Source organism: Aspergillus brunneoviolaceus (assembly GCF_003184695.1).
Source record: "Aspergillus brunneoviolaceus CBS 621.78 unplaced genomic scaffold BO95scaffold_4, whole genome shotgun sequence".
Taxonomy (NCBI): domain Eukaryota; kingdom Fungi; phylum Ascomycota; class Eurotiomycetes; order Eurotiales; family Aspergillaceae; genus Aspergillus; species Aspergillus brunneoviolaceus.
This window is the reverse complement of record NW_020290734.1, coordinates 105,368-118,163: the sequence shown is the minus strand read 5'-3', so window position 1 is coordinate 118,163 and position 12,796 is coordinate 105,368. Positions and strand designations below refer to the sequence as shown.

Here is a 12,796-nt window from a genome sequence, read left to right as displayed (position 1 = left end):
GCCGCGTCCGCGCACGAACGTCGGCACGCGCTGATGGGCTGCGACAGCTTTACAAACCGCGATAGCTTTAGTGTAAGGAATCCGACAATGTCGGTTTGCGTTCCAAGGCCGCCTCTTTTGTGGACAATCTCGTAACCGCACTGAAAGTTTCGTCGGTATGTTCAAGGTCTGAGGATTGACTCAGATAAACCCTCGAGCATCTGTCGGAATAATGAGCCCTTCAACCCCCCCAGATCAATGCAGCCCAGCGTACCTAGGTGTCGAATTGGTAGCTTCCCGGCTTGAGAAAGGGAAGCATCTTATCACCGAGGCTCAAAATTCCTCACTGGCACAGCCATTTGACTGGGGCCAAAGCCACGGCAGCACCATGCCGCAGTGAGTAGTCAATTCTGCCGGCGACAAATGCTCGATTGTATGATTCAACACCTTTGAGTGTCTGCATTCGACTGATACAAATCTCCAGTCGCAGGCTGATCTCTTTCCATGCGAAGTGAGGCACGCAGGCTGTCCGCCTTAGGATAACTGAAGGTCCATTGTCGGATGCCCAATCGGCAAATTGCTGATTTGAATGATACGGCCCTAGATATTGCCTCATGTCAAGCTTCCTGTCTATCCATTGTTGGAAAGGCCGGATTGACGTACTCGTCCCGGAAGAAGTGGGACTGACGCTCCGCCTCGTCCGCCTCGCCCGCGGCCACGGCCCGCACCAAAGCGATGATCATATCCGCGATCGAATCGTCAACCAGTAACTGCGGCAAATGGCCGGGTCAGCCTTGCCAAACAACGGGAATGTGGGGAACTTACGGGGGTGCACCCAACGGCTCTACGCTTGTGCATGCGGCAGCGCGAACAGCAGGTCTCCCCCGCCGCCGAAGCGACGAGGGAGCACGCTAACCCTGAACGCACACAGCGGTGACAGGCACGCACCTCGTATTCTATCTCCGACTGTCCTACTAATCCTTCTTCTGTGCCATGGTGATAGAGGTGATTTGGCACCATCCCTCGGGTCTGGCTGGTGTGCTCGGCGATGGATTCGGCTCTGCAAAGCATTGAGCCATGACAGGAGTTGCATTGGCACTGCCCCTTGGCTGAAACACATTCATACAGACGTCTTGCAAAAGCTCAGGTCTTTTCAAAAGACGGTTGCTTCTAATGACGTTTCGAGGGCGGCACTCGGTTCCGCCTCGTGTCAGGCGAATAAAAGAGCGTAACGGTGCATCAAGGAGTCGTTGTCGGCTCGACTCTGTTCTTGGGTCTGTGTCGAAGGGGGCTGGGCCGTTTTTCTTTCCACCGGTGGACATGCGATGACGCCGAAGCCCATGCAATATTTGGCAAACAAGTGGAGGATACAAAAGTCTCACGCGGTGCTTTGAACATGTGTGTTCAACATGTCAACCCCAGATTTTCTTTTGCGTGTGGTATCCGAGCTAGACAGCCACGGGGAGCCTTTTGTGGAGCATGGTTGATGAATGCTTTGAAATATCAAGGATACGGAAGATGCATATTGAGCTTGGAATATGGTTTAGGAACCTTTGAAATGAGGCCGACCCGATTCGCTGCCGTCTGCAGTGCTGTTGATTGCACAAAACAACTGCTTGACGTCCTTATGGACTGGAACCATTGTGGCTGATCCGCGATCGTCCGCGTTTCTGCCACAAACACATCGTCTCAGGCCTCTGAGCTCCATTATGCTCTGTTGGGCGCTCATTCGGTTTGGGGAAGCCACGCGCTTGCGATTCGCATTCGTGATCAATTCACAACTGACTTTCCAGACCCAATATAATGTCATCGCCGTGCTGCATGTGGTCAATCATGACAAGCTCTAGACAGACACCTTTGAGCTGATTTTTCTTCATGACAATTGGCAGAAGAAGCACTTCTATTCGAGTCGGTTTAGAATCACCAAATATTGTACGAACCACTGGGAAGATTGCCGGTTCGATCTTGTAATTCGCGCGGCGGAGCTTTTTCTTGCGATATATTAGCCAAGATAGCCCACATTGCCTTTGGGGTCTGGCGCTGGGCTGTCATGCGTGTCGCATGCGTATTGATACCTCCATCCCCCATCAAACGCAACACAGCCATGCTTCTCCGAATTCGGCGGGTAAAAGTACTTTTCGACAAGCCCGAACATACGAGAGTGATCTGGTCTTAAAGCAAGCTTTCTTCCCCTAGCAGCTTTGGGTAGTACGAAGATAGTTCCCTGCGACCGACAAATGGTATGGAGACCGTGGGCATGTCCCCTTCCTCTTCTAGGACGAAAACCAAATAGAGCCTCTTCAGTTGCTTTAACGTGCTGGGCAATACTCCGTCGGCATTAGACAAGGATGTAGGGCAGTCGGATCACAGGCAAGTAATTGTTACCGGAGCAGGGGCAGTTGTCGCACCTCTTCGAGAAACGCAGAGATGCATATCGCGAACACCTGGATGCAAAATAGATCTGCCATGTATTGCAGTCCTTATTGCAAGCGCTGTTGTGCCCTAAGTTGAGTCACGAGGATTCCCGCACGGAGCTGAGCACGCAACCGCAAACTTGGAGGAGCGTCGTGCAGCCTCTACATGTGCCTCCGACTCATCTGGGTCGAAGCCATGGAACAGCCACCGAACTTCCTCCAGAACGGCTGGGGAACGCTACCCCAGTGTTTGGGCGCAAAAGGCATGAGTGGCATGAGGTCTTGAAGGTGTATGACAGATCCAGTGTTGATTGTATACAGATACGCAAAGCTTCGGACTCAGTGCGCTGTTGAGGCAAATGGCAGATGTGGGTGGTTGAAGTAGAGGATGAAGGGATCAGGAAAGAAAATCGGACGGGAGCAGAAAAAGAAAAAAGACGCAAGACGCCAACCAAAACAACCTTGGATACTTTCGTCCTTCTATCTCGGCTGCTGCTGCTGTCACAGCAGCAGTAGCAGCAGACGCAACATTCAACCGCTGCCATTGGAGAGAGAGATGACACAGATTTCCTAGGAAGGCCGCAACTGCCATCAACCAGAAAAGACGCATTGCACGCTTACTTATTCGATCATAAGGCCGTTTTCACCGAGGTGTCTCTTAGGGGTCTGTCTCATACACTAGAGCCACCGGCTGTTGTGTCCGACGATTGATCGTACATTGAGCGAGTTTGGACATAGCTGCATCCAGGTTGTCTTGATTCCCGGGTACCAAGAGCGCTCTCTGGTGGTCGGTTGGAGCTTTGCCTGAGCTTTTCAGAAAGAGCCCGAGGAGAATCGCTAATACCCAATATTGCAAGGGTGCTTGACCATTGTTTTGTGGTTTGATTCAGTCTATGTCGCAGTTCTAAGCTGGTATATTAAGCCAGTCAGACTACAGCGCGACTAGAGCCCACACTGCTACATGGGGTAGCAGCAGTCAAGAAGAAGCAAGCCGTCGAAACGAAGTACGCTGGAGGTTACCTGGGTGTATCTGAGACGGATAATCACAGATAGCCTTTCGGCAATAGACTGCGTCTTGTGAATGCTCTTAGAGATCGCACGCAAGACACCCTCCTGGCGATCTGGAGCTTCAGGCCAGCTCGTGGGTACCTGGGTCCTTCAGGCCTTATCGCCTCCATTCTGAAAGCAAACCCCGACCTAGCTCATTTTTCATGTCCTTGAACAATCACTTTTTCAGTATCTTGATAGTTTGTCTCTTAGCATCTCCTCGGCACTTGTTCTCTGAGTCAGCGGACCCGACGAACAATACACTTCCTTGCAGTCATGCTTGTCTTCGGTGTATTTGCTCCAGTGGCTTTAAAGTTCTGGTGGAAAGGGGAGTACGCCAAATCAAGTGTGGCAGCAATTTGCGCAAACAGGCGCGGCTTGACGGTGATAGCAGCAACCTATCGTCTGTAGGGAATTTTGGTATTGGCACGGGACCCCAACCCGGATCTCTGTCGCTGTAACAACTCCGCCTCCCAACAATGTAGTGTTTTGTCCTGAGCATCCGCTGCTAATCGCCAGTGGGGGTGTGGGTCGGTGCTGTACTGTGGATTGATATATGCATCAAACGCATTTGGAAAAGCTGGGAACTGCTGAGGACGAGTAAGAGTCGGAGTCTGTGTTGGTGTCTGACCTCGAAGATGTTTGGTCAACATTTGGTTCTGCCATTCCAACATACGCAGACGCTTTCGGTCTTCCTCCCTGGGCGATCTGAAACGCTCGTGTTTCTTTCTCTTGGGAGTTTTCCTTTCCCGCTCAGGTGTGGTGGTTGAGCATTCGAGGTCAAATAGAGCAAGTGCAGCTTTAAATACGCCCGGCAAACAGCACAATTGGTAAACCAAGAGAAACCCTTCACAGTAGCTAGCAAACAAAGGCCAAGACCAGTTGATCCTCCACCATAATGAAGTATTTTCCCCGCAGGCGAACCGAGACATGCTTCTGGGTCCGAATTCCATCGCTCAAAAGTTCGAGATCCCATTTCATGGTTCTGAAGAAAAAGTCAAGACGGCCGTCTTGAGTTCCCCAACTAATCACAAATTCTGGCGATACAACCATACGATATGGAAGAACACCATGGGTCTCGACTGACCCCGACATGATCGAACCGAATCACCAACTCGTCGGGCGACGGCACGAGGAATTCTCTGTACCAGGTGCACGACCGTATCAGTGGAATCCCCTCAGTTCTTTTCACATATTCACAACAACACTACACGTCTCAACATATCGCGGTGAAAAGGGTCGTTGTGAGCGTGTGTAGTGGTCATTGCCGTTGTCGTTCAATGTAGAATCTGAGTTGGAGTCCATTTGATTGTCTTTGAGCCAGACGAGACCTACTCACCACGCGACTCGCCTCACACCCCAGGTTGTCACACGATGTGTCTAGGGCATATTGGCAAACGGTCCCGTCGGTAACGCTGCATGTTTTATATATGCTTTTGGCACGATATTGATATCGGTAACTGGATTCATACAGATGATCCCGATGGGCACCTGAGTAGGCGAGACTCTCTGCTTCGTCATAAACTAGCACAGAGTCTTCCATAGACCCAATACCAAGGGGAGGAGGGTTTGAAGTCTAGCCCGTCACTATCTACGGGGCATGCGTGCTGATGTCAACGACGGTGTTCGGAAAATCCCACATATCGGACTCGTTCGCTATAACAGGTCCGATGTGTAGTGTTTTCGAAGTGGTCCCAGCCTCTTTCTCGGTCATACATCTCTGGGAATTGAGCAACCACATTTTGTGGTGACGATTTGAACAAAGATCAGCGTCTTTGCCAGCCACAGCACTGCCGCCCAGACATCTTGGGCTTGTGGGTGTCATCCAAGATGACCAACGAATTCAAGCGTCCCCGCTCGTAGTCCCATTGGCAGAGCGGTAAAGGCCGCGCCAGCCGAAGCCCAACGTCTTCGAGCCCAGAAAGCCTGTCTGAGTCAGCTCTTCGTGGATGGGATTCTTGGACCCTTCAATCTCTTCCCGCTTACTTGCCCACATTGCTCGGAACAGGACACAGGAGCCAGGGATGCATGCGCGAACGTATGGCTGAGAGATTCCCACTCCGCAGGATGCACAGGCATACATGCGGTTGAAAAATGATTCTGGCTGGACATGACCATGTATGATCCACTTGTCTAAATTTGTGTAGTCAAGATAGGTCGATAAGAGATGAAAGCAAATGAAGAGTTCTTTGCAGATGTATGTACGATAGCGATATCGCCTCTGCTCGAGGAAGATGGTCCTATCCATGGTAAATGGATTAGGTCCCTACTTGAACAGACCACATCTTGTATGATGTCTCACCAATATGTAATTCGATGGATCAAGCTGGATGAACACCATGTTGATAGTGGAGATATAGGAAGGGGATGGATAGAAAGATGAAGGACCTGAAGAGTGGAGGACTGGTGGAATGGTTGGTTGAAAGAGAGAAGTGGAGAGAAGAGAGTTGCGAGGAAGAAGATCAACGGAGATATTTATGTCACCCTGGGTCGACAGCAGGGGTGAATCCAAGGCATCTGGTTAATGATAACTGTGGGTGAAAGAGGTGTCCTCAAACCAACCCTAGGTCTGACATTGTTGTGTGGTGTGAATGACAAATAGGTAGGGTCAGCCCGCCAGCGGCTTTCACAAGCGCCGTTTGGCAGCACCTTGGTTAAGTCTTTGTCTTCGTCGCAAGTGAATAGTCTATACGTACTTTCTGCGAATCTATACCCAACTATTTGCAAATGCACCCCCCAGCGAACCCAACAGCAGCAGAGCGAAACCCAAGAACCAGTCCAATGACGTCACAGCCAGACCCAACCAACAGCCAAACCACCTTCAATCAGCACTATAAAGCTAAGCTTCCACCTCCAGCACAACATATCCATCAATCCCCACTCTACAGTGACATGGCTTCCAGAAATTCCAACCCGGCATACCGAGCCAAACGGACATCATACCCAATCTCGAATCAATACAGGCAGCAGACGATACCTCGGTTGGCACCCTTCTCCAGGCCGTCGGTTTGCCGAAGCGATAGCCGAAGGAATGGGGGCCAGCCCCTCAGCGGGTCCCTCGCAGCCAATGCGACTGCAGTCTTGACTCGCCGCCGCCCCCTCTTCCCCTCTTAGTGCCTGACCCAATGATTCAATGCTTCCAGTCGGCCAGTTTCTGCACGCGTGGTCTGACCTTAAATCACAATGATCCCGATAACCAGCTAGATAACCAGAGAATTCCTCAGGATGGGGGGTTGAACCACTTACAAGAAGAAAAATTTCTTTTCTGATAGCACCATCCGATCTGCGATTCTCGTAACGATAGACCACACGTAAATTCCCCAACTCATATAAAGTTGGAAATATTTCCCTGGCCGTGAAAGCCCTCGCCTTTCTCGGTTCGATTTTTGGTTTTGCCCGTTGCCAAAAGGAACAAGCATCTTCGGCTTCAAGCCAAGCAAGCAATGCGCCAAGCGCCGCGGCCGCTACCCTCCCGTCGGACTCAGAAATAACCACCGGCGCTCACCTAGTAAAATAAACTTGAACAATGGCCGCATCAACTGAGAAGGGGTCCTCCCGACCGGCTCGGATCCCCTACTGGCGCGTCCTGGTCGACCACGGCGCCGTCACCGAGGAAATCATCAACCACCCCTACAGCGGCCAGGGCACCGCGGAGGACCCGTTCATCGTGGAATGGATCCCCGACGATCCGCGCAACCCGATGCTCTTCCCGCAGCACCGCAAGTGGACCTTCACCATCATCGCCGCCTTCGCCACGTTTGGTGTGTCGATGGCCTCGTCCGCCTACGCGGGGAGCATCGACCAGGTGATCGAGTCCTTCGGCATCGGCACCGAGGTCGCCACCCTGGGCGTGTCGCTGTTCGTGCTGGGGTTCGCCGTCGGCCCGCTGGTGTGGGCGCCCCTCAGCGAACTGATCGGCCGGCAGCTGGTCTTCGCCATCTCGTACCTGGGGCTCGCGGTCTTCTGCGCCGGGGCGACCGGATCCCGCAACTCGTGGACCTTGATCATCCTCCGGTTCTTCGCGGGCTCGTTCGGATCGTCCCCGCTCACGAATGCCGGCGGCGTCATCGCGGATGTCTTCCCCGCTGAGGAGCGTGGGCTGGCGATGAGTTTGTTCGCAGGCGCACCTTTCTTGGGTAAGATTCCCTCCCTAGGTATCGACATTGCCGACAGCAGGCTGACTAGAATTAAACAGGACCGACCATCGGACCCATCATCGGAGGCTTCCTCGGCGAAAGCGCGGGCTGGAAGTGGGTGCAGGGCCTGCTGGCGGCCTTCTCCGGCCTCATCTGGATCATCCAGTGCCTCATGATCCCCGAGACCTACGCCCCATTGCTGCTCCGCGCGCGGGCTGATCGGTTGTGCAAGCTGACCGGCAAGGTGTACCTCAGCAAGCTGGACCGGGAGCGCGGCCGCGTTTCCGTGGCGAATGCCTTTGGAGCGGCGCTTCTGCGGCCCTGGGTGCTGCTCTTCGCCGAACCGATTGTGCTGCTCCTGTCCCTGTATATGGCGATCGTCTATGGCACCCTGTACATGCTGTTCGACGCGTTCCCCATCGTGTTCCAGGAGATGCGCGGCTGGAGCGAAGGCATCGGGTCCCTGCCGTTCCTCGGGGTGATGGTCGGGATGATGACGGCGGTGGGCTACAACATGTACGACAACAAACGGTACAAGCGCATCCACGAGCAACACAACGGCTTCGCGCCGCCGGAGGCGCGGCTGCCCCCGACAATGATCGGGGCCATCACCATCCCCGTCGGATTGTTCTGGTTCGCGTGGACCAACGGACCCTCCGTGCATTGGATCGTGTGCATCATCGCCGCCGCGCCCTTCGGCTTCGGGATGGTGCTCGTCTTCCTGAACATCATGTCGTATCTGATCGACTCGTACACCATCTACGCCGCCTCGGTATTGGCCGCCAACTCGATCATCCGCAGCTGCTTCGGTGCGGGCTTCCCCTTGTTCACGACCTACATGTACAACAACCTGGGCATCCACTGGGCCTCTTGTATCCCGGCATTCTTGTCGCTGGCGTGTCTGCCGTTCCCCTTCATCTTCTACAAGTACGGAGCAAGCATCCGACGGAAGTGCAAGTATTCGGCCGAGTCGGATGCGTTCATGCGCAAACTGGCCGACAAGACCCTGCACCACCCAGAGAAGGAGGTGGAGGTGGAGGATGAAGAGGCGGAAGCTGTGGCTGATGGGGTGGATGTGACGGCTATCGACCACGAGTTGGACCTGGAGCGAGGCGGCTCGCTCTCCACGGAGGAAGACTCGCAGCGCCAGTACGAGGCCAATCCGTACGACATCGACCGGGTGAATACCCGCAACTCCGCCATCACTCAGCACTCGCGGACGCGCTCCGTTCAGTCCAAGCGGAAGAAGTGGCTGGGGTTCTAGTCAATCATCATCATCATACCAACTCTAATAGCGGCGCAAGCCACCCTGTGATACCATACCATACTATAGCATAGCATAGCATAGCCTCGCTCCAGCATAGCATCAAGATATAATCAGATTTGTGCTTTATTACTTCCAATGGAGGAAAGAAACCAAGAAATGGCCCCGCCAAAAATCTCACGCTCACGGCTCCGGTAGCCTTTCGGGCGTATCCGACCGAGGAGAATCCCGAATCAAACTGCCAAAGCTGGGGGACCAGGCTACGCGGGGTGTCAACAAGGGTAGGTCCCATAGCTCCGCCACATACTTCAAGATGGAGGTGTGGGTGAAATCATTCGGTTGGTCTGTCGGTCCGTGTTGTACGGCTCCCTTGTCCACCCACGGCGAGATCAGCAAGGTAGGGACGCGTACACCGAGCCGATCGAATCGGAAAGTCGTCTGCGTGCCGTCCCGCGCAGCTTCGGTGTATGGAAGGTCGTCCCCTGCAGGCACATTCTCTGGAGGGGGCACGTGGTCCGCAAAGCCACCATGCTCGTCGAAAGTAAGGATGAAGAGGGTCTCGTTCCACTGCGGGGATGCTCGCAGTGCCTCATAGAGACTCTTCAAAAACCCTTCTCCCAGGTGAATTGGTGATGGTGGGTGGAAGGAGGTGAACGAGCAGCATTCCGGGTTGATCCAGGTGAACTGCGGCAGGGTGCCTGCCTTGGCATCCTTGTAGAACTGATCGATGGGTTTGACGTTCGACACCCCATGACCAGAGATCTTTGTCCAGGTATAGAAAAGCGCATCCGGCAGAAACCCCGTGGTGTTCGAGTAGTTGATCCAGCTGATGTTGGCCGCCGTCAGCTGCTCGAAGATGGAGACCTGGGGCAGGGAGGAGGTGTCGAAGTCGGGATCGTTAGACCCATGGCCGTGCGAGGTGCCCGATGTAAGATACGCACGATTGGGATTTGTCGGACCGGGGACGGAAGCAAACCAGCGATCGAAGAGAACGAAATTCTCCGCCAGAGCATTCAGGACGGGGACGCGGTCGGGGGGGTAGTAGTTGATGACTTCGGCTGCACGGCCAAGATTCCCGTCAAGCCCATAGGCGCGGACCTGTTCTGTCACAAAGCCCTGCATAGTGGGACGGTCAGTGCCTGGTTTCGGATCATAGGTGCCATAGATCTGCAGATTGCCTCCGGCGATGCTGTGGTCGGGGTCATCGGGGGCAATGTCCTGCGCGGTTGGCTTGGCACAGACTTGAGGAGACACTGGGTCAGAGATATTGGCCGGATTGCAGTATTGTGTACGAATCAGCCCGTCAATGTCCGCGTTATAGGTCAGTCCCCCGGCAAAAGTGTCAAAAGAAAGGTTCTCCTGTACCACCACCACAACATTCTTGATTGGATTGTGTACTCCGGGAGGCTTTGTGTCACCGACAGGGCCCTGTGGATGGCCGGAGATAATGCGGCCAAGGAAGAAGAAGAGCAGCAAGGAGAGAATCGTCATCACAAGCAGTAGAAGAGTGACGAGAGCTCTCCGGACAAGAGACCGCCATCGTGATGGCTGTTTGTGGATCTGGTAGTCCTCAGGATCTATGCTATCATCATCTTGAGGGAGGAGTCTCCGTTTCTCTGGTCGGAGCATTTTGTCCGGTTCGGGCGATGATGATCTCGACGACGACATTGTCAAAGAGATGGACCTGAAGAAGCAGTGTAACTCGGGACGATGAAGCAGCAATGGGGGAGAAGAGACAATGTCAAGTTATCGAATGTACATGAGTGGGAAGTAGAAAGGCACAAGACAATCAGGCGGGGGCGGGGCATTTGACTGAGTCAGCAGACAAGAGCCATCCGGTGATTTGCTGCAGATTCAAGGGATCAGCCATTCACAGAGCTTCGCTCTCACCGTGGATGCAAAGATAAACAGCCATTGGCCAGTAGCATCGACCTAAACAGTCTCTTTCCCCAGATAGGAAGTCCCAGGGAAAGCCGGGAAAGGCGGCCAGGCCCGGTCACATGTGAGTGAATGCATTCAAACATTCATCTATCAACAATCAAGTTTGCACACCACAAATCACAGGCACAAGCTACAGCATCCCCTTCAAAAGTTCTCGGCAGCCAAGCCGACCGGCAACTGCTGCACTTCTACTGCTGTCAAGTGGTCGAGAGTCTCTCGAGCTTCTCCGATCCGACGCTGTGGACGCGCCTCATCCTCCAGCGCTGCCACGCCCAGCCCATCATCCGCAATGCACTCGTCACGCTGAGTGCCCTCTACCAGGACCACTACAGCCACAGCGGCCAGCTAACGGGCAAGGAGGGGGCGAAAGATATCCCGCGACAACAACCATCACCAAGTGCCGCGGACCGCGTGTGGGGTGGCGGAGGATATCCTCCCCAATCTGGGGGCTCTGCTGGCGCGATTGGACATTCAAGCCAGCATATACGATGATTCGCGTCCGTTGGTGCTCGTCAGCCATGAAACTATGCCAGCACCACTGGCTAGGCATGTATTGAGCGACTACACCAACAACCGCCTCGAAACACACTTGATCAGCCTCGAAGCACGACTCCTGTGACACCTGCTCGTGCATCTCCCCCACAAGAACACTCCACTCGCCAACCTCCCGTCGGTGATCCGTCACGAGCGACGAGCGCTCGACGCTGCCTTGCGGGCCTTCATCCGCTCCATCACTGCCACACCTCTACCCAGAGACCCGAAAGGCAGACAGCACGTTCTCCTCTTACGGATACAAGCACAGCTGTTCCACGGTGGTCTACTAGAGAACACGCACCGCGCACCTGGAGCATCTTCAGCATCCGCTGCTACAGACTCTGCGCTAAGCGCCGCTCTGAGCGATATGTCCATGCTCCTCGACGAGTGCATTCTAGGCGGTGGGGGGGAAAAGCAACACTCCAGATTCCCAGCCAAGTAAAGATGCTCCACCCGGTTTCACCCTCACCACGCAGCTCATCGCAGGGCTCTACGTCGTCTGCCTCAAAAGCACCGATCCCACCACGGTGGACACAGCACTCTCCCTGCTTCGAGACCCGCGACTGCCCCGACGGGACGGGCTGTGGGATGCAAGCGTGGTGACCAAAGTCGTGGAGAGGCTGAGGAACACAGCCCAAAGCAGTAGTAAAGAAAAATGTTGAGGGTGTGTACTCTCAGCGATTGACCCCGCCCGATGTGCGGTTGGAGGATGTCGGAAGGGGGATTCTTGATGCCAACGACATTCAGGGTGTAGATGATATCCTCGGTTTGATGACCTAGGACAGGTCATTGTCCGGTATAGATCCATAGCCCCGACCGCTAGATGTAGTGTGTCCTTTGACACTGACTGATAAAGTCAAGATCGAAGGGCCGGACCGTTCTAGATAGTGCGAAACACACTCCGGCCCTTATCTCAGATCCTGGAACATAGAGAGCTCGGGTGGTTGCCAAACCTTTCTCAAAACTGGTCAAACAGGTACAGCGAGTGCAAAGACAAAACTACCTGCAAGCCAAGACCACTTTCATCTTCAGCCGATTATTCATCGGGGGAGCAATTCCCCAGCGGCACTCATCGCTTATGCTCGGCCGCTGCTGGAGGGGATCGGATCAAATCAACAGGTTGATCGATGGTGATCTTGCTGTCAAGCATCCGAAAAGCACGTAGCCCACTAAGTACAGTATATTGCAGCCTATCGCATCAGAATCCTGGCGCCAAATGATTGCTGCTGCGGATCTCCGAGATTGTTGCTGCCTTGACCGAGTTTGCCGAGAGACCCGGAACCGACGGGGGGTTTGTCCAGGATGAATCCAAAGTGGCGTCATTGTGGCACAATTTGAGGAGATCTTTCGACACTCTTCTCGAATAACAAATGAGCGAATGGGGTTGTTTCGACTCGTACCAGAGTGGTATAGTCCGGGTAAAGATAAAGTGGTCGTCCCGCAAATTACCACTTTAGTAGTAACAACGGTATGATAACGAC

At 53.9% G+C, this 12,796-nt stretch overlaps 4 protein-coding genes across 4 annotated transcripts; 3 read left to right on the top strand and 1 right to left on the bottom strand.

Moving 5' to 3' along the window:
* Positions 1–569: 569 nt before the first annotated feature.
* On the top strand, positions 570–1,367 carry BO95DRAFT_156030 (uncharacterized protein). Its single transcript, XM_025580684.1, has one exon. The coding sequence runs from the start codon at positions 759–761 to the stop codon at positions 1,209–1,211; it is 453 nt and encodes a 150-aa protein (XP_025447002.1). The 5' UTR covers positions 570–758; the 3' UTR covers positions 1,212–1,367.
* Positions 1,368–6,760: 5,393 nt separating this feature from the next.
* BO95DRAFT_155999 (MFS transporter) lies at positions 6,761–8,932 on the top strand. The gene is made up of 2 exons (XM_025580683.1): positions 6,761–7,576; positions 7,636–8,932. The coding sequence occupies exons 1-2, from the start codon at positions 6,967–6,969 to the stop codon at positions 8,838–8,840; spliced, it is 1,815 nt and encodes a 604-aa protein (XP_025447001.1). The 5' UTR covers positions 6,761–6,966; the 3' UTR covers positions 8,841–8,932.
* A 91-nt stretch (positions 8,933–9,023) lies between these two features.
* BO95DRAFT_351974 (putative phosphatidylglycerol specific phospholipase) lies at positions 9,024–10,331 on the bottom strand (the record flags this gene model as incomplete). The annotated part of the gene is made up of 1 exon (XM_025582105.1): positions 9,024–10,331. One exon carries the CDS (start codon positions 10,329–10,331, stop codon positions 9,024–9,026), a length of 1,308 nt encoding a protein of 435 aa, XP_025447000.1.
* Positions 10,332–10,827: 496 nt separating this feature from the next.
* BO95DRAFT_155958 (uncharacterized protein) lies at positions 10,828–11,539 on the top strand. Its single transcript, XM_025580682.1, has one exon. The coding sequence runs from the start codon at positions 10,851–10,853 to the stop codon at positions 11,271–11,273; it is 423 nt and encodes a 140-aa protein (XP_025446999.1). The 5' UTR covers positions 10,828–10,850; the 3' UTR covers positions 11,274–11,539.
* Positions 11,540–12,796: the final 1,257 nt, after the last annotated feature.